The sequence below is a fragment of the Eurosta solidaginis genome, chromosome 2 (genome assembly GCF_040869045.1).
Source record: "Eurosta solidaginis isolate ZX-2024a chromosome 2, ASM4086904v1, whole genome shotgun sequence".
In the NCBI taxonomy this organism is placed as follows: Eukaryota; Metazoa; Arthropoda; class Insecta; order Diptera; family Tephritidae; genus Eurosta; species Eurosta solidaginis.
This window is the reverse complement of record NC_090320.1, coordinates 249,893,210-249,915,550: the sequence shown is the minus strand read 5'-3', so window position 1 is coordinate 249,915,550 and position 22,341 is coordinate 249,893,210. Positions and strand designations below refer to the sequence as shown.

The 22,341-nt window shown below is 36.4% G+C and overlaps 1 protein-coding gene across 8 annotated transcripts in view; it reads left to right on the top strand.

Annotated features, from left to right (window-relative positions):
* Positions 1-22,341, top strand: part of toc (toucan) — a 708,907-nt gene that overhangs the window by 415,902 nt on the left and 270,664 nt on the right. For all 8 annotated transcript variants that reach the window (XM_067767574.1, XM_067767572.1, XM_067767570.1 and 5 more), the window contains exon 4: positions 2,343-2,446. In XM_067767574.1, coding sequence (XP_067623675.1) covers positions 2,343-2,446 — 104 coding nt within the window. The remainder of the gene's footprint in view (positions 1-2,342; positions 2,447-22,341) is intronic.

The following is a 22,341-nucleotide window of genomic DNA, read 5'->3' as shown; positions in this document are numbered from 1 at the left end:
AAAAGAAGGTAATTTAAAAGTTTTGCAAGCTGTAATTTGGCAGTCGTTGAAGATATAATGATGAAATTTGGCAGGAACGTTACTCTATTACTATATGCGTGCTAAATAAAAATTAGCAAAATCGGATAACGAACACGCCCACTAAAAAAAAATTGTAAGTCAAATTTTAACGAAAAAATTGCATATCTTTTCAATATATAAATAAATTGTGTCAACATTCAACTCCAGTAATGATATGGTGCAACAAAATACAAAAATAAAAGAAAATTTCAAAATGGGCGTAGCTCCGCCCTTTTTCATTTAATTTGTCTAGAATACTTTTAATGTCATAAGTCGAACAAAAATTTACCAATCCTTGTAAAACATAGGACATAGCTTCTATCCCGGTAACTATTTTCTGTGAAAATGGGCGAAATCGGTTGAAGCCAAGCCCAGTTTTTGAACTCAGTCGACCGTCTGTCCTTCCGCTCGGCCGCTAACACGATAACTTGAGCAAAAATCGATATATCTCTAATAAACTTAGTTCACGTACTTATCTGAACTCACTTTATCTTGGTATTAAAAATGGACGAAATCCTACTATGACCACGCCCACTTTTTCTATATCGAAAATTTCGAAAAATGAAAAAAAATGCCATAATTCTATACCAAATACGAAAAAGTGATGAAACATGGTGATTGGATTGGTTTTTTGACGCAAAATATAACTTCAGAAAAAACTTTGTAAAATGGGTGTGACACCTACCATATTAAACAGAAGAAATTGAAAAATTTCTGCGGGGCGAAATGAAAAGCCCTTGGAATATTGGCAGGAATACTGTTCGTGGTATTCGTGGTTCGTGGTATATATAAATAAGTTAGCGATACCCGACAGATGATGTTCTGGGTCACCCTGGTCCACATTTTGGTCGATATCTCGAAAACGCCTTCTTCACATATACAACTAAGGCCCACTCCATTTTAAACCCTCATTAATACCTTTAGTTTGATACCCATATCCTACAAACACATTATAGAGTCACCTCTGATCCATCTTTATGGCGATATCTCGAAAAGGCTTCCACCTATAGAACTTAGGATCACTCCCTTTTAAATAATCATTAACACCTTTCATTTGATACCCACATCGTACAAACGAATTTTAGAGTCACCCCTGGTCCACCTTTATGGCGATATCTCGAAAAGGCGTCCACCTATAGAACTTAGGATCACTCCCTTTTAAATAATCATTAACACCTTTCATTTGATACCCACATCGTACAAACGCGATTTAGAGTCACCCCTGGTCCACCTTTATGGCGATATCTCGAAAAGGCGTCCACCTATAGAACTAAGGCCCACTCCCTTTTAAAATACTCTTTAATACCTTTTATTTAATACCCATGTCATACAAACACATTCCAGGGTTACCCTAAGTTCATTTTCCTCATGGTGATTTTCCCTTATTTTGTCTCCAAAGCTCTCAGCTGAGTATGTCATGTTCGGTTACACCCGAACTTAGCCTTCCTTACTTGTTATGTTGTGCTTTAAGCCAATCAAAAGCTTTAGTTAGCACCAGTTGAATTCAAATTTTCGCTGAACCAATTGTTATGATATTTTCAATTGAATTTTAACACGAAATTTCCAACAAAAAATGACGTACTGATGCAGAATAATTATAGTTTTATAAGACTTATCAAATTTGCTTGAGTTGTTTTCATATATTTAAATATTCCCCACTTAATTCAAGCCAAGCGAAATTTTAGTGATTTAAAATTAACTTAAAATGCCTTAATATCGCTAATAGAATTAATGCTGTCAATAATTTGATAAGCCCATTCATGTATGTAAGTAAATATTATGTCAGTTGCTAAACTCTACACAAGTTATTTTTCTATCTAATTGCTTATTAAGCAACAAAATATGTTATTTAACGAAATTTTTGTTTTTGCTTTAAAATGTACAACAAATGAACAATTCAGAATTGTTATAAAATTAATATGAACGTGGTCACGATCCAATGCTTATACTCGTATGTACTTATTCATACTTCTATACCCATACATACATACGTTGATATAACACTTGTTGATGGTTCAATATCTTCAGTTTAATATGATGTTGACGTAATACATACAAGTGAGCTTTTACTTCCTATTGTACAAAGATCAGATCAGTCAAATGATATGTGCATCTAAAGTGCGATCTGTTGTAAGTTGAAACTAATTTCCTACATACTAAGAAATTAATTAACTGCGATTTTATCGCTTGTGATGAATGCACAAATTTGTATAGATATTATATTTATATACACTTTTACAACAATTTAGTAAACAATTTCTTTATTTATGTTTTCATTGCAGTGGTCGTTCATACAGCAAAGACAGTCAGAAAAGCTCTCAAAGCGATCTGAGCATGGCGAGTGCAGGTGGTGGTTCACCAAAGCTTTTGGCTAAGACTCCGTTGCGTAAGTACACTAGTCTATTTTCGAAACACTAGAATTTATGTAGTAATAGTTGAGATTCTGTAAAGTTTCTACACCTACATATTTCCCCAAATTTATAATGTTACCAATATTAGCAACACTAAGGGGTACTGTCATCTCTAAGTCGATACTAAGGAGTGACTACTCATATGCCCATACAAGCAGCCGAGAGAAAACGCACAAACACATGCATATATCTGAGATGCTCCCAAAAGCAGGCAATGGTTTGTGCAAGTATCATTCACAAATACACGCGCATATGAGAAGCTATAAACGTAGTAATTTTATAGCAGATAACTAACTAGTAAATTCTAGAAATTGAAGCGCCTAGAAGTATGCGAACGAGAAATCACAGAGTATAAAAGGCAGCAACAATAGAGGCACAACAATCAGTTTGATTTAAGACGCTATCTGGCGAGCAATAGTAATGTTATTCTGAAGTACTTTAATAAAGACCATTTTGCATTATTGAATAGTGGAGTTATTTCTTCAATAGTTTAGTGATTCGAACATTAGCAGAATGTTGCAAATAAGGGGAATTGCACTAAATTCTTTACAATATTAAATTTTGCCAAAGCACATCTTTTATACCGCATTCTTTTGAAAAGTTGAGCGTGGATTGTTTCATAGCTGTAATTTTCTTCGTTTGCGTGTTCATGGTACAAATCAATTCTTACTAAAGAAGAACTATTAAATCAAGTTAAGGAATTTAAGGTGCTTTCTTTTAATGAAGTCTATATTTATCTAGATCAGTTGATGTTGCTATAACCAGTGCTGCCAGAACAAAGTTCTTATTGCAGCTAAATTTTTTCCTAGAAGTGCAGAACCACTAAATAAGAAATCTAAAATTGTATTTTTATTTGTTTACTGGTCGATTTGTTAGACGTAAGTGGTTGGTACATGTATGTTTTGATAAACAACTATATAATTTTAATTAATAACAACAAAAAATTGCCACCTAAGCAGTTAGGTTGTCGTGACAAGTCCGTGCGGACATTACCTAGACTGAATGAGTCTATGGTGTTGACCGAACCAGGTGAAATAAAACAGTTTTGAAAAAAAGGATAATTAATATTCCATGCTCCAGAATTGAGAACCTTTGGGTTATACTTAATTTGAGGCATAGTGTCTGGCTATATGCCCTAGCATCAAAATTCGGTACCACGTATCCACGCTATCTCAGCTGATGTTTGGAAAACGACCTATCTCATTCAAATTTCGGAAACCGTCCGATATCAGAATTGGTTTGATTAAAAACGTCCTATTTAGGGTATGTCGAAACGAATTACGAGAGACGATGGCTTCGAACAATTTTTAGTTGGGGCGCCTCTGAACTTTCAACTGCAATAGAGTGATATTCCAATCCTTTGTCGAGATAATCATGCTATAATGGTTCGGTAACAGAACATTTAATTACAGATCGCTTGAACGGTTCTAGTACCGTATAGTTTGCGATAGTTATGCGCTAATTCGGAACTAGTGCCATTGCCTGCTGAGGTCTGCCAAGTATTGAGCTGCAACAATATTCTCATCAGAAGGAATGTTCAAGAAACATATTAGACAATGTTCGCATAAGTTGGCTTAATAAATGTACCTCTAGCTTGTCACACTTTCAAGGAAAAATTACCCTACATAAAATAATAATCCTTAATAATCATATTTAGTAGCAGAGAAATGGAGATGAAAATTAAAAAAAAAACAAGTAAGGAAGGCTAAGTTCGGGTGTAACCGAACATTACATACTCAGCTGAGAGCTATGAAGACAAAATAAGGGAAAATCACTATGTAGGAAAATGAACTTATGGTAACCCTGGAATGTGTTTGTATGACATTTGTATTCCAACGGAAGGTATTAAAGAGTATTTTAAGAGGGAGTAGGCCATAGTTCTATAGGTGGATGCCATTTAGGGATATCGCCATAAAGGTGGACCAGGGGTGACTCTAGAATTTGTTTGTACGATATGGGTATCAAATGAAAGGTGTTAATGAGTATTTTAAAAGGGAGTGGGCCTTAGTTCCATAGGTGGACGCCTTTTCGAGATATCGCCATAAAGGTGGACCAGGGGTGACTCTAGAATTTGTTTGTACGATATGGGTATCAAATGAAAGGTGCTAATGAGTATTTTAAAAGAGAGTGGGTCCTAGTTCTATAGGTGGACGCCTTTTCGAGATATCGCCATAAAGGTGGACCAGGGGTGACTCTACAATTTGTTTGTACGATACGGGTATCAAATAAAAGGTGTTAATGAGTATTTTAAAAGGAAGTGGGTCTTAGTTCTATAGGTGGATGCCTTTTTGAGATATCGCCATAAAGGTGGACCAGGGGTGACTCTACAATTTGTTTGTACGATACGGGTATCAAATGAAAGGTGTTAATGAGTATTTTAAAAGGGAGTGGGCCTTAGTTCTATAGGTGGACGCCTTTTCGAGATATCGCCATAAAGGTGGACCAGTGTTGACTCTAGAATGCGTTTATATGATATGTGCATCAAATGAAAGGTGTTAATGAGTATTTTAAAAGGGAGTAAGCCTTAGTTCTATAGGTGGACGCCTTTTCGAGATATCGCCATAAAGGTGGACAAGGGGTGACTCTAGAATTTGTTTGTACGATATGGGTATCAAATGAAAGGTGTTAATGAGTATTTTAAAAGAGAGTGGGTCTTAGTTCTATAGGTGGACGCCTTTTCGAGATATCGCCATAAAGGCGGACCAGGGGTGACCCTAGAATTTGTTTGTACGATATGGGTATCAAATAAAATTTGTTAATTAGTATTTTAAAAGGGAGTGCGCCTTAGTTCTATAGGTGGACGCCTTTTCGAGATATCGCCACTAAGGTGGAGCAGGGGTGACCCTAGACTTTGTTTGTACGATATGGGTATCAAAAGAAAGGTGTTAATGAGAATTTTAAAAGGGAGTGGGCCTTAGTTCTATAGGTGGACGCCTTTTCGATCTATCGCCATAAAGGTGGACCAGGGTGACTCTAGAATTTGTTTGTACGATATGGTTGTCAAATGAAAGGTGTTAATGAATATTTTAAAAGGGAGTGGGCCTTAGTTCTATAGGTGGACGCCTTTTCGAGATATCGCCATAAAGGTGGATCTGGGCTGACTCTAGAATTTGTTTGTACGATTTGGGTATCAAATGAAAGGCGTTAATGAGTATTTTAAAAGGGTGTGGGCCTTAGTTGTATATGTGAAGGCGTTTTCGAGATATCGAACAAAATGTGGACCAAGGTGACCGAGAACATCATCTGTCGGGTACCGTTAATTTATTTATATATCTAATACCACGAACAGTATTCCTGCCAAGATTACAAGGGCTTTTGATTTCGCCCTGCAGAACTTTTCATTTTCTTCTACTTAATATGGTAGGTGTCACATCCATTTTACAAAGTTTTTCTCTAAATTTATATTTTGCGTCAATAAACCAATCCAATTACCATGTTTCATCCCTTTTTTCGTATTTGGTATAGAATTTAGGCATTCTTTACATTTTTCGTAATTTTCGATATAGAAAAAGTGGGCGTGATCATAGTCGGATTTCGGCCAATTTTTATACCCATAAAAAGTGAGTTCAGATAAGTACGTGAACTGAGTTTAGTAAAGATATATCGATTTTTGCTCAAGTTGTCGTGTTAGCGGCCGCGCGGAAGGACAGACGGTCGACTGTGTATTAAAACTGGGCGTGGCTTAAGCCACTTTCGCCCATTTTCACAGAAAACAGTTATCGTCCTAGAATCTAAGCCCCTACCAAATATCACAAGGATTGGTGTATTTTTGTTCGACTTATGGCATTAAAAGTATCCTAGACAAATTAAATGAAAAAGGGCGGAGCCACGCCCATTTTGAAAATTTCTTTTATTTTTGTATTTTGTTGCACCATGTCATTACTGGAGTTGAATGTTGACATAATTTACTTATATACTGTAAAGATATTCAGACCAATTCTAAATATTCTCGCGGAATTTTGTTCTCGCGGATTTTTTTATTCCCGCGGAAAAATTCCTCCAATTCTTTTCTCCTAGGGAGAAGAATAATTGGGGAATAGGAATTTCGAAGTCAGCTGTTTTGTCAATTGAATTTTCGTTGCGCATTTCTTATTTTGTTTAAAAAATTGTAGTTTAATTATTGTTGCTAATTTGTTTGAAATTAAGAAATAAGGTATAAACAATGCACATTATTGCATTTCATGTGGCATTCACTGAAATGAGTAATGAATTTGTGCCACAGCAATATCAACAGAGGAGCATAAGAATAAGAAGGCGGCGGGATAACACAAATCCCCGGAGTTGCCTGCTTTCATTCAGCAAAGCAATTTTCTGGCGGCCAAGTTGAATTGAGTTCGCCTTTCGCCATATGCCAAAATCTATTTAAGCCTTCTTAAAAAATCCTTGCGCAATTTCTGGACGGCTGCGTCAAATATGCGAAGATCTCTTCCGTTGCTTATGATATACTTTTCGACTTAAAATAAAGAATATTGTGGTTGTTGTTGTTGTTGTTGTTGTTGTATTAACAGTGAGAATATTGCGGTAGAATGTACATTCATATTTTAGCACAAATTTGTACAAATAGGTGTTCTTTCTTAAAATAACGAATTTCCTTTAACTATTTTGATGCATTCCCTTTAATTTAACTAGTGAAAAAACTCCTATAAAATGGCAGAGAAATCTCCCTCTTCTTCCAGTTCATAATACCTACTTTTCTCCCAAAACCGGTTTCCGCTTTTTCGAACATTGTACAGAAAGGAGGGAAGGGAGAAGTGAAAAAACTCAAAAGGAATTTTTTTTTAGAATACGAGGAATGGGAGAAGGAAAAAAACTCGCACGGAATTTTCGTTTAGAATTGGGCTGATTAAACTTTTTGTTAAAATTTGACTTAAAAAAATTTTTTTTTTAAAGTGGACGTGGTCGATCTCCGATTTTGCTAATTTTTATTAAGCGTACATATGTATAGTAATAGCAGTAACGTGCCTACCAAATTTTATCATGTTATCTTCAACGACTGCCAAATTACAGCTTGCAAAACTTTTAAATTATCTTCTTTTAAAAGTGGGCGGTGCCACGCCCATTTTCCAAAATTTTACTAATTTTCTATTCTGCGTCATAAGTTCAACTCATCTACCAAGTTTCATCGCTTTAGCCATCTTTGGTAATGAATTATCGCACTTTTTCGGTTTTTCGAAATTTTCGATATCGAAAAAGTGGGCGTGGTTATAGTCCGATATAGTTCATTTTATATAGCGATTTGAGATGATTGCCCAGGAACCTACATACCAAATTTCATCAAGATAACTCAAAATTTACTCAAGTTTTCGGGTTAACGGACAGACGGACGGACGGACGGGCATGGCTCAATCAAATTTTTTTTCGATACTGATGATTTTGATATATGGAAGTCTATATCAATCTCGATTCCTTTATACCTGTACAACCAACCGTTATCCAATCAAAGTTAATATACTCTGTGAACTCTGCTCAACTGAGTATAAAAACAAGTAAGAACGGGACTGTCTTCGGCTGTGCCGAAGACTTCATACCTTTCATGAATGGGGCTGAACAATAATCTTATCCCGTTCGTAATCTCCGAATAATCGGATGTATAAGATAAGAAATATATAGTGAACAGATCTACATACCTTAACGATTTTTAAGATAAATATAAAATAAAAAATAGGTAGGTAATCTGTGTGAGGATGCAAAGCTTCACGTTTTTTGTGGTCTGCATGTAAAAACTATGGCTACGAATCACGTATTTCAAAAATATATGACGTAATCGTAATTATTTGATGAAATTTGATGAATCTTGAAGCTTCTAGCCGTAAAAAAGGGGTCAATATGACAGTTTATATGAAGTATATAATATATATACCACCGATCTCTATGATTTTTTCAGACAACAATATATGCTATACACGTAAGCAGTTGGTGAAATTTGAAGCTTCTAACTGTTAAAACGGGGCAGAAATTGCGCAAAGTTTCTTATCTGAACAATCGGTTGTATGAGATATATACTATGTATATCACCGATCTCAATGATTTTTTGAGACATCAATATATGCTATACACGTAAGCAGTTGGTGAAATTTGAAGCTTCTAGCTGTTAAAATGGGGTAGAAATTGCGAAAAGTTTCTTATCTGAACAATCGGTTGTATGAGATATATACTATATATAGAACCGATCTCTATGATTTTTTCAGACAACAATATATGCTATATACGTAAGCAATCAGTGAAATTTGAAGCTTATAGCTGTTAAAATGGGGTAGAAATTGCGAAAAGTTTCTTATCTGAACAATCGGTTGTATGAGATATATACTATATATACAACCGATCTCTATGATTTTTTCAGACAACAATATATGCTATATACGTAAGCAATCGGTGAAATTTGAAGCTTATAGCTGTTAAAATGGGGTAGAAATTGCGAAAAGTTTCTTATCTGAACAATCGGTTGTATGAGATATATACTATATATACAACCGATCTCTATGATTTTTTCAGACAACAATATATGCTATATAAGTAAATATTCGGTGAAATTTGAAGCTTCTAGCTGTTAAAATGGGGCTAAAATTTGCGAAAATATATATATATATATACTATATATATATACTATATATACCACCATATATATACTCTATATACCACCGATCTTTATGATTTTTTCAGACAACAATATATATGCTATATACGTAAGCATTCGCTGAAATTTGAAGCCTCTAGCTCTTAAAATAGGGCAGTAATTACGAAAAGTTCCTTATCTGAACAATCGGTTGTGGGGGATATATACTATATATACGACCGATCTCATAAATTTTTTCAGGCAACAATATGTTCAATATACGAGAGTATATGGTGAAGTTTGAAGCTTCAATCTGTTAAATTGTGTAAGATATTACAAAAATCCTCTTTTTCTGAAAAATCGGTTGTATGGAGGATATATGCTATAGTGGTCCGATCCGGTCGGTTCCGACAAATGTCTAATCGGACACCCAAATACACCTGCTCACCAAATTTTATCAAGATATCTCAAAAATTGAGGGACTAGTTTGCATACAAACAGACAGACGGACAGACGGACAGACGGACATGGCTAAAACAACTCAGCTCTTCAACCTGATTATTTCGGTATACTTAATGGTGGGTCTACCTATTTTCCTTTAAGGACTTACAATTTTCGGTTTCGTGACGAAATTAATATACCATTTCATTTTCATGAAAGGTATAAAAAGATCAATGAAGTAAAACCAAATTTCGGAGCTAAATGCCAAAAAAGAGCCAAATCTACCCCAAAAAGATCATGAAAGGGTAACACTGGCTGGAACGCAACGTTGAGAGTGTGTGTGGTCGTTTTCTATTTTTGAGCAGAATGAAACGTAGTATGCTTTTAGGCAGAGTTCATAGTTACACCCTTTCAAAGTGTTGTAACTATGGCTGCCAATTAAGGCCATTTGAAACAATATTAGTGCTTTTGGATGCATCAGATGCAACCATGGCAAGGTTAATTGAACAAAAAACCGTCCGTTATTCGCCTAAGGGTATAGTGTAAAGGCATAAACGAAACTGACAATAATCTAGGTGTTTTCTAGATATAGGCTACCACGTCGCCAGGTCGAGTTTACCCATCTCCTGTCTTTTGCCGAATTCGCTATTGAAATTTTTGGCCGTTATTCCTATTGGCTAGCAGCTTAAGCCCTTCCTGTTGCATTTCATTTCAAAGTGGCCCTGTAGGCAACGTCTTTTATTTCTGCTGTAAAGTGAGACTCTTTTCTTGGTTCTTATTTGTAAACCCTTGCCGCAGGTTATGCCCAACACATAGTAACTGATTGTGTGCATACAAGTCAACATTGAAATTTCCGCCAACAGTTTTAATTGATATATGAATTACAACCTGCATGTTTGCATCAAAAATTAATATAATATGCTCTGATGATTGTTGAGAAGTCACGCGAAGAACATATGACCTATCAAATAAATTCTAGGAAACTTAATCTTTCATAAAAATGAAGTGGTATATTAAGTTTGTTACGAATCTCAAAATTGTAATTCCTTTGAGGATAAGAGATCAACCCAGCAATAAGTATGCCGAATTGATCAAGATGACGATCTGAGTTGATCTAGCCATGTCGTCTATCCGTCCGGCTGTGAATCTATGTGTTTGAATGCAAACTAGTCCCTCAATTTTTGAGATGTCTTCAGAAAATTTTGCCAGCCGATATATTTTGGTGTCGGATTAGACATTTGTCGGAATCGACCGGATCGGTCCAGTATAGTATATACCCCCCATATAACTGATTTTCCAGAAAATAGGTTTTTTGTAATATCGTCCTCAGATCATATCATGAACATTTAAATTTTACTAAATGCTTACGTGTAGAGCATACATTGTTGCCTGAGAAAAATATTATTGATCATTTTGATATATGGCATATCACCGATTGTTCAGATATGAAACATTTCCCAATTTCTATTCCATTTTAGCAGCTATAAGCTTCAATCTCTACTTAACGATTACGTATATAGCATACATTGTTGTCTGAAAAAATCAGTCGTATATATAGTATATACCCCATACAAACCTATTCTTCAGATAAAGAGCTTTTCGTCATTTCTGCCTAGAAGCTTCAAATTAACCCAAATACTTACGTTTACGTCATATGATAAGTGATTTCTGGTAATCGCTATCTCATGCAGACCATAAGAAACGTGAAACTTTGTATCCTCACACAAAGTACCGATCTATTTTTTATTTTATACTTATCGATTCTTATACAGCCGACAATTTGGATATCACGAATGGGATAAGATTATTGTTCAGCTCCATTCATGAAAGATATGAAGCCTTCTGCACAGCCGACGACAGTCCCGTCTTTACTTGTTTTTTATAGCAATAATACACTTAAATTTCTTTAAAAAAAATCCTGACTTCCGAAAAATTGTGGTGCACTTCAGAAATATCAGATCATATAACATTCCCCTATATATTAAAAATGTTGGCCCTCTTCTGTTAATTTGCTACTTTTTTTTAATGATTTCGGTCTTGAATAAAAAAGTGATTTGGCAACCGTGGATGCAACTAACACTTATTCTTTTAGTTAGCCAACAACATAAGTATTTGTTGCCTACATTTAGGCGGCTCAAATTTGTTCGTTTATATTGCATGCCTTATACACATCGCATGATCTAATTGTGTAGCAACTGACTGTTAAAGCGACAAATAGTCATGATAAGCATTTGATAGATTCGTTCAGCTGTTCACAATTTTCACTCTTTAGTGAATGTAATAATTTTCAGTGAAGTACGTTAATTAATAAAAAAGAACATAGAGAATTGAATGTTGCTTAAAACACCAAGCAACAACTTGTTGACCCAGCAACATATTTATAAATAGTTTATAACTCTTTGAGAGTACATTTCTCTTTTCACATTCTCTTGACCATATGATTACTTGAATGTTGCTCATGAGCAGGTAATATTTTTGCTCACTTAATGATCTCCTACGAAAGGTATTTCCTGTAGAAACACACAAAAAAATTTCTACACACATGTCTTGTGTGTATTGAAATATTGCTAAAAGTGCTAAACAATGAGAAGTTGAGAAAAACAATAACGTCGTGATACAACAAAACGTGATGTAAGCATTTGTCAAGAACAACAGAATAACGAAGCGAACTGCGCGTCTTACCTTGCACCTCAGCGATCGGCACTGCGAACGACTGACTGAGTGACCGACCAAGCGCCAGAAGCACCATGGGCGACCAGGTTAACTAAATAACCGGCTTATAAAAGCATGTATGTAGCAACAACAAAAAGCAATTGTTGAGATCAACTGTATATGCATTCATGTATGTATATATGTATGTACATATGTGTGCGTGTATCGCACACACTGATACAGGTGCTTTGCATGTGTAGATGTTCCATTTGGTTGCATTTACAAGTGACTTTTTGTGATCTTTCGCTTGTTTTGTATTTTGTTTATTATGATGTTTTTATGTCTACTTTGTTGTTTTTAATGTTGTTGGATTGTTGGTGGTGGCTGGTGGTTGGGGCTTTTTTATAATTTTTTTATTTCAATATGTGCCTGGATATATCTTTGAGATACACTCCGACGCTGACACGTTGTTGGGGGATTCTTCTTCTTCTTCGTCTCTTTCCTTTTCTTTTTTTGCTCTTTCTTCATCAGCAATTTTTTTGCTTCGTGGTTTGTTGTTGTATACACACGCGTCGGAATTGCTTTGCTGTTGAGTTTTTGAATTGCTGTGTTGCCATTGCTCCCGATATCTCGTCAGTCTGTCGCGAGTATTCAACGAAACGAAATATTGTTGCTGCGCGCGATTTTTGTTGCCGTTCAATGCGAAATCAAACGCATTTCGATCTTCGGCTAGCGGTCTAAAGTGCAGTGTATCGACCGCGTTGAATGAATTTTGTTTTTTTGCGCTTGTTTTTATACTCAGTTGAGCAGAGCTCACAGAGTATATTAAGTTTGATTGGATAACGGTTGGTTGTACATATATAAAGGAATCGAGATAGATATAGACTTCCATATATCAAAATAATCAGGATCGAAAAAAAATTTGATTGAGCCATGTCCGTCCGTCCGTCCGTCCGTCCGTCCGTCCGTCCGTCCGTCCGTCCGTCCGTCCGTCCGTTAACACGATAACTTGAGTAAATTTTGAGGTATCTTGATGAAATTTGGTATGTAGGTTTCTGAGCACTCATCTCAGATCGCTATTTAAAATGAACGATATCGGACTATAACCACGCCCACTTTTTCGATATCGAAAATTTCGAAAAACCGAAAAAGTGCGATAACTCATTACAAAAGACAGATAAAGCGACGAAACTTGGTAGATGGGTTGACGTTATGACGCAGAATAGAAAATTAGTAAGATTTTGGACAATGGGCGTGGCACCGCCCACTTTTACAAGAAGGTAATTTAAAAGTTTTGCAAGCTGTAATTTGGCAGTCGTTGAAGATATCAGGATGAAATTTGGCAGGAACGTTACTACTATTACTCTATATGTGCTAAATAAAAATTAGCAAAATTGGATGAAGAACACGCCCACTTTTTAAAAAAAAAATTTTTTTAATTCAAATTTTAACATAAAATTTAATATCTTTACTGTATATAAGTAAATTAAGTCAAAATTCAACTCCAGTAATGATATGATGCAACAAAATACAAAAATAAAAGAAAATTTCAAAATGGGCGTGGCTCCGCCCATTTTCATTTAGTTTGTCTAGAATACTTTTATTGCCATAAGTCGAACAAAAATTTACCAATCCTTCTCAAATTTGGTAGGAACATAGATTCTATGACGGTAACTGTTCTCTGTGAAAATGGGCGAAATCGGTGGAAGCCACGCCCAGTTTTTATACACAGTCCACCGTCTGTCCTTCCGCTCGGCCATTAACACAATAACTTGAGCAAAATCCGATATATCTTTACTAAACTTAGCCCACGTACTTACCTGAGCTCACTTTTTCTTGGTATAAAAAATGGGCGAAATCTGACCATAACCACGCCCACTTTATCGATATCGAAAATTACGAAAAATGAAAAAAATGCCATAATTCTATACCAAATACGAAAAAAGTGATGAAACATGGTAACTGGATTGGTTTATTGACGCAAAATATAACTTTGGAAAAAACTTTGTAAAATGGGTGTGACACCTACCATATTAAGTAGAAGAAAATGAAAAAGTTCTACAAGGCGAAATCAACAGCCCTTGGAATCTTGGCAGGAATACTGTTAGTGGTATTGCATATATAAATAAATTAGCAGTACCCGACAGATGATTTTCTGGATCACCTGGTCCACATTTTGGTCGATATCGCGAGAACGCCTTCACATATACATCTAAGGGCCACTCGCTTTTAAAACCCTCATCAATACCTTTAATTTAATATCCATATCGTACAAAAACATACCAGAGTCACCCCTGTCCCACCCTAATGGCGATATCTCGAAAAGGCGTCCACCTATAGACCTAATGCCCCCTCCCTCTTAAAATGCTCAGTAACACCTTTCGTTTGATACCCATATCGTACAAACATTCTAGAGTCACCCCTGGCCCACCCTAATGGCGATATCTCGAAAAGGCGTCCACCTATAGACCTAGTGTCCACTCCCTCTTAAAATGCTCAGTAACACCTTTCGTTTGATACCCATATCGTACAAACATTCTAGAGTCATCCCTGGCCCACCCTAATGGCGATATCTCGAAAAGGCGACCACCTATAGACCTAATGCCCACTCCCTCTTAAAATGCTCAGTAACAGCTTTCGTTTGATACCCATATCGTACAAACATTCTAGAGTCACACCTGGCCCACCCTAATGGCGATATTTCGAAAAGGCGTCCACCTATAGAACTAAGGATTACTCCCTTTTAAAATACTCATTACCACCTTTCATTTGATACCCATATCGTACAAACACATTCTAGAGTCACCCTGGCCCACCCTAATGGCGATATCTCGAAAAGGCGTCCACCTATAGAACTAAGGATTACTCCCTTTTAAAATACTCATTACCACCTTTCATTTGATACCCATATCGTACAAACACATTCTAGAGTCACCCTGGCCCACCCTAATGGCGATATCTCGAAAAGGCGTCCACCTATAGACCTAATGTCCACTCCCTCTTAAAATGCTCAGTAACACCTTTCGTTTGATACCCATATCGTACAAACATTCTAGAGTCACCCCTGGCCCACCCTAATGGCGATATCTCGAAAAGGCGTCCACCTATAGACCTAATGTCCACTCCCTCTTAAAATGCTCAGTAACACCTTTCGTTTGATACCCATATCGTACAAACATTCTAGAGTCACCCCTGTCCCACCCTAATGGCGATATCTCGAAAAGGCGTCCACCTATAGACCTAATGCCCACTCCCTCTTAAAATGCTCAGTAACACCTTTCGTTTGATACCCATATCGTACAAACATTCTAGAGTCACACCTGGCCCACCCTAATGGCGATATCTCGAAAAGGCGTCTACCTATAGAACTAAGGATTACTCCCTTTTAAAATACTCATTACCACCTTTCATTTGATACCCATATCGTACAAACACATTCTAGAGTCACCCTGGGCCACCCTAATGGCGATATCTCGAAAAGGCGTCCACCTATAGACCTAATGCCCACTCCCTCTTAAAATGCTCAGTAACACCTTTCGTTTGATACCCATACCGTACAAACATTCTAGAGTCACCCTTGGTCCAGCTTTATGGCGATATCTCGAAAAGGCGTCCACCTATAGAACTCCCTTTTAAAATACTCATTACCACCTTTCATTTGATACCCATATCGTACAAACACATTCTAGAGTCACCCTGGCCCACCCTAATGGTGATATCTCGAAAAGGCGTCCACCTATAAACCTAATGCCCACTCCCTCTTAAAATGCTCAGTAACACCTTTCGTTTGATACCCATATCGTACAAAGATTCTAGAGTCACCCTCGGTCCACCTTTATGGCGATATCTCGAAAAGGCGTCCACCTATAGAACTAAGGATTACTCCCTTTTAAAATACTCCTTACCACCTTTCATTTGATACCCATATCGTACAAACACATTCTAGTGACACCCCTGGTCCACCTTTATGGCGATATCTCGAAACGGCGTCCACCTATGGAACTAAGGATCACTCCTTTTCAAAATACTCATTAACAGCTTTCATTTGATACCCATATCGTACAAACACATTATAGAATCACCCCTGGTCCACCTTAATGGGGACATCTCGAAAAGGCGTCCACCTATAGACCTAATGCCCACTCCCTCTTAAAATGCTCAGTAACACCTTTCGTTTGATACCCATATCGTACAAACATTCTAGAGTCACCCCTGGCCCACCCTAATGGCGATATCTCGAAAGGGCGTCCACCTATAGACCTAATGCCCACTCCCTCTTAAAATGCTCAGTAACACCTTTCGTTTGATGCACATATCGTACAAACACATTCTAGAGTCACCCCTGGCCCACCCTAATGACGATATCTCGAAAAGGCGTCCACCTATAGACCTCATGCCCACCCCCTCTTAAAATGCTCAGTAACACCTTTCGTTTGATACCCATACCGTACAAACATTCTAGAGTCACCCCTGACCCACCCTAGTGGCGATATCTCGAAAAGGCGTCCACCTATAGACCTAATGCCCACTCCCTCTTAAAATGCTCAGTAACACCTTTCATTTGATACCCATATCGTACAAACAAATTCTAGAGTCAGCCCTGGTCTACCTTTATGGCGATATCCCTAAATGGCGTTCATCCATAGAACTATGGCCTACTCTCTCTTAAAATACTCTTTAATACCTTTCATTTGATACACATGTTATACAACCACATTCCAGGGTTACCCCAGATTGATTTTCCTTATTTTGTCTCCATAGCTCTCAACTGAGTATGTTATGTTCGGTTACACCCGAACTTAGCCTTCCTTACTTGTTTTTTTTTAATTTGTAGTTAACTGAAAATGTAACACGAAGTTAATAGCGATCGTGTTGCTCTTTTCGTAGTTTTTCAACGAACGTTTTTTAAAGATTTTTTGAAAAAAAAACCCCGAAACAAATATTAACGAGCTAGTTTAGTGCAAAATAATAAGGGTGCGGTATAGCGTAAACTATAAAAATATAATAAATTATAAAAATTTAATAAGTGAATAAATCAATACGCTCTAAATGAAATGGTAAAATATAGATAATAAAAATTGTGTGCAAAGGTGCTCCGAAATATGTTCAGAGGAGTTGACATTCAACCAAAATACTATACTATTCGTGCAGTATCTGGGTAACCCTTAAACACGTTACGGTCAGATTATGTATGACGCCGAGACACTTTGCGTCGCGGTCGCTGATATTCACATTAACCACTATGTATTATACCTATATCAAATATTTCACAAAGGCAAGCAACTTTACTGTCACTCACTGAAGTTAATGAATTCTCTTATATCATATGAATTGTGGTTCAAACGACAAAAATTACTCATTGCGTTATACATAATATGCCCCTAAATCATGTGTGGATTCAAGGTTTTGTGTTTTGGAGTTCATTATCATATTAAAACGAAACAGAATTATAGCGGGGATATCAAATATATAATTTATATGCTTTTGAACACGCTGCTATAAGCTTTACACTGAAAGAAATGGACTGGTAAAACCAACCGAAATACGGGTAAATTCAACCGAAATTTCTGTAAATTTGTATCCATCGCAACAAGATGTTGAATCAACTGCGTACAATTCATTGATTCGTAATTGACCGTTTTAGTAGTCAAATGAACAAAAAAAGTTGTTGCGACAGCTTTGTACGTAAGTACCTACCTATGATGCGGCATTTGCAAGGCAGATGAGTTTTCACTGAGATCTTTTCATGGCAGAAATACACTCGGAGTGCTTGCCGAACAATGCCGTGGGGCGACCCCGCTTAGGAAAATTTTCTTCTAATTGAAAAACCTTATTTCTAAAATCTTTATGTTGCCTTGCCCGGGGTGTAAACCCAGGGTCTTCGGTGTGGTAGGCGGAGCACGCTACGATCACACCATGGCGGCCGCCATATACATACGTAAATATGTGCATACATATAGTACACAGCATACATGAGTACAAAGTAGAGAGCCCAGAAATAGAGCCCAGTGAGCGTAAAATTCTCTTTGAAATATGCTCATGTAGGTATTGACTGTTGATCGCTGTTGAAATGTCCAGTGAGATCAGTTGCGTTAACAAAAAAATCAGTTAGATTGATTAGGAATCTGTAAATTTTACAGAATTTTGGTAACTTAAGAGCGACAATTTCTCTTCTATTGAAATGACTAAACTAATTTGTTCGCTTGACAAAGAACTCGGTCGAATTAACCATAATTCGATCAATTTCACCGAATCTCCGTTAAGTCAAGAACAACAGAAACGATTTGTTGATTTGACTGGCACCATTTCTTTCAGTGTACTTCCATTTTTGTTTTTATGTATGTAACTCTTCTTTATACTTGGAGATAATGACTTATTACTGTTAGTATATCCCACAACTTTTAGTGCTCTTGTTCGCGGTTTCTGAAGCGTATCCGAATACAACCAGAACCAGGTGGTGAAAAAGTACTCATATCAGAAAGAGGACTAGGTTTTGAAAAAGTATGCAGTGCTTCAAATGAACCCCGATTCGAAAATCTACCCGGCGCGCTAGTTATGTATCTTTTCGTTCTCTCTTTCTCTCTCTTTCTTGACTTTCTTTTTAACTTAAACAATTTTTTCATTTAAGAAAAAATTTATCATAACAATAATAAGATAAAATAATTGTTAGGCCTTGAGCTCGATTCGAACACGCGATCTTAGTGCAATTTGGTCTTTGTATTTTTCATAATTTTTTTCTACACACATGTATACACATCTGTGAATAAGGATATTCCCCTAGGAAATACTGTGAACCACTATCCTCAGTTTTGATTAGTTTAGGTCATTGCAAACCTTAACAAGTAGCGCAACTAACAGGTGATAGCTCAAAGTTAGCATACACATACACAAACATTATTAACGTCCATATTGCGAAAATCTTTAAGGAAATTCAATTTTAATTTTTAAACAGACATAAACTGTGATAATTTTGGAATATATAGCATTCAGGACATCTTATTTGCAGTAATTAAGATAAAATGTTAGCTTATATTCAAGTATTAAGTTATTTTTTAAATATATATATCTTCGGTCGATTGAGTTCATGGGACCGTTACCTTCGTACACCGCTAGATGCCAGCTAATTAACTTAAAATTATTAGTACCTGGGCGACCGAGCTTTGCTCGTCAACGTTTCGTTGTGCTGGCAACGTTTCTTTTTTTGCGAATAGGTGGCAACCTTAAGTGGCAACCCTTCCCAAAAATGTCCCTATTGTAATGCGGAGTGAAATACCTTTCGTTTGAGACCCATATCGGCATATCTTATGCAATTTTTTTTTTTTAATTTCGAATAGGTGGCAACCCCAAATGGCAACCGTACACAAAAATATCCCCATTGTAATGCGGAGTGAAATACCTTTCGTTTGATACATATCGGCATATCTCATGCATTTTTTTAATTTCGAGTAGGTGACAACCCTAAATGGCAACCCTACTCAAAGATGTCCCTATCGTAATGCGGAGTGAAATACCTTTCGTTTGATACCCATATCGGCATATCTCATGCAATTTTTCTTTAATTTCGAATAGGTGGCAACCTTGTGAAACATTCTGAGTGGCAACACCTAGGTAGAAAGTCTTAGAAGGTGATACATTATCTCTGTGCCAAATTTCATTTAAATCGGTTGAGCCGTTCCCGAGATCGTTCGGCTATACAAACAAACAAGAATTGCTCTTTTAAAGTTATAAGATACTCCAGAAAAATTATTCTGTCACTTTGTTTATGACATAGTTCGTGGAGCTATTGGTTGCCTCTGCCTTGCTAGAATGCATTTCATTTCATATCCCAGCCCGAAGCTTGAGGAATAATGACATCTTTTTTATTGAACGAGTTAGAACAATGTATGCCTTTAATTCTCCTATTTTAAGAGCCTTAATGGAATTTAATTTGTACTCAAGTGCACATGAGGTTGATTTCTCTCTACCAAAAACTAAATTTAAATTGTTATTATATAGGCTCGTTAATTAATTTGTAATTTAATGTTTTAATTCTCCTTAGTCTGTATTAAACTTTATATTTTCTAGATGTCTTAAATAAAAATTTAAAAAAATTTATACAAAAATTGAAGGTATACTGAAGATGATGGCATCAATGACCAAGGTTATAAAACTTCGCGTGCTCTCAGAAAGCAAGAAGACTCATATCCATTCATCAGTGGTTTACTGCTTGACGTAGAAGTGAAAACTAATACATTGCTTACTTAGCTGAATTTACTGGCGTGCTCTTTTCTGGAAAAGAAGTTACCCTCATGTTACATTCTTAAATTCTAACATAGTGCGAAAGGAATCGCATTTACGAAACAATAGTACAATACTTGTTCGACCGAACAGCGGTACGATCCTACGTTCGTTGAATTATTTATGGCTGACCCTCTGTGCTATTTTCGATATGACAGCACATCTTTCCAATACCGTCCATTGTACTGTTTTATTTTTCTTTTTAATATATTTTTAATCTATCAGATTAACCAAGTAAACTTTTCTGTGTCGAACAGTTGAGCTCTTTATACATCTATTCCAAAAGTTTTATACTTGAGAATGCTGCTCAATCTTATCCACCTCAAAGCGGAAAAGGTAGACTGGGTTTTCATGAAGCTTGGGCACAGTATAGTATTCTGATACCATATAAAGTGTATTTTCGGCAAATAAGAGGGGGCTACCTATATACACCTTTCGAAATTCCGTGAGCTTACTTCACCCACAACAGCTCGATAATTTCCTGCCAAATTGATATAAATGTATCAAATGTTTTCTCAGCTTGTGGGGAAACGTTAGTTACCGGGCCAATATCTAAAGCTACATATCAATATCATAATATTCATAAAAGTCTCCGAGCATAGTCTTTATGGCAACAACAACAATTGAACGAAATATTTTCACTGGTTTCAATAGCCAAAGGAAGGAGTGAAAAAAGTTTGCGCGCTCACTCCCTGTAGCCCGACACCCAGAGTCGCATGCATGCGCTAAGCAAAAGAGATCAAAAAATAAGTACATAAGTGGAGTTCGTTACCACTGTCTTAAATAAACACCCCATAGCCTGAACCACATTCTGCTTTGGAGCCATAAGTTGAGCTTGTGTAATATGTAAGTCAAGGTATATGTAGTTTAAAAACCTAGGCTAAGTACTTCCCTGACCCCCATGAGAGCGGCAATAATTTAGTTTAAAGCTTTAGTCAAGATCTTCACATTATATACATGGGAGTTCGAAACTACGGATGATATATTTGGTGGCAGCAAGCCTTTTAGAATGAAAATAATAATATCTAATAATTTTTGTATCATTAAATTTTGGTCTAACTGAATGTTAAGCTTCTATGGAAGGGTTAATAATAAAATATTTAAAACTGTAATTAGAAAGAGATTACGATAAGCAAAGGGACTGCTAACAGCTTATGTAGACCCCTATTAAGAGAGTATATTAAAATAATGGAGTCCAATATATCGAAGAGGGAGAAAGAAACAGATTAAAAGAGGGAATAGAGTAGGGCCAGAAAAGGGTAGAACAAAAAAACGAAAATAATGGGGGAGGGACAGAGATAGATGTACAAAGAGTATAGGAAAGGGGAAACAAAAATAAAGGGGGGAAAGGGTTGAGAACGAGAAGTAATGGAAGTAGAGAGGGAAGGAAAAATATGAGGATAACCAAAGTTATGACAGGACAACGCCTTCCGGGTCGGTGGTATAAATCATGGAAAAGAAAGAAAGAATCTATAAAAGAATAAAAATTTTTAATTAATAAACAAAAAGCACTTAAAAAGTCATAACTGTCTTTGTTTTATTATATAAGCCCCAATGAATGTGCTCACCAGTATAGACCTTGCATACGCGAACGTCTGCCTTTATTCCTTTTTCACGTTCCTATGCACATTTTGCGTTTTTTGTCAATCTAAATACAGAATACCAGTTGGTATTGGCTTTTTTTAAGCAACCAAAAAGAGGGTTCAAGGTAAATCGTGTCAAAATCTTCATCATATTTTATTGTTTAGTGAATTGTCGTGAATTTACGGCGAATCACGATTTTGAGAGTAAACATGCGAAAACAGGTTGAGAAATCACAACCAATAGCTTGTAAAATATACTACAACAGCAAATATAGATAATCTAAAATCGGTAGAGAAGAATGTATTGCATAAATTGCAAAAAGGTTTAGGCTTGTTAAGCATAATTTGTTAAGCCTAATTAACT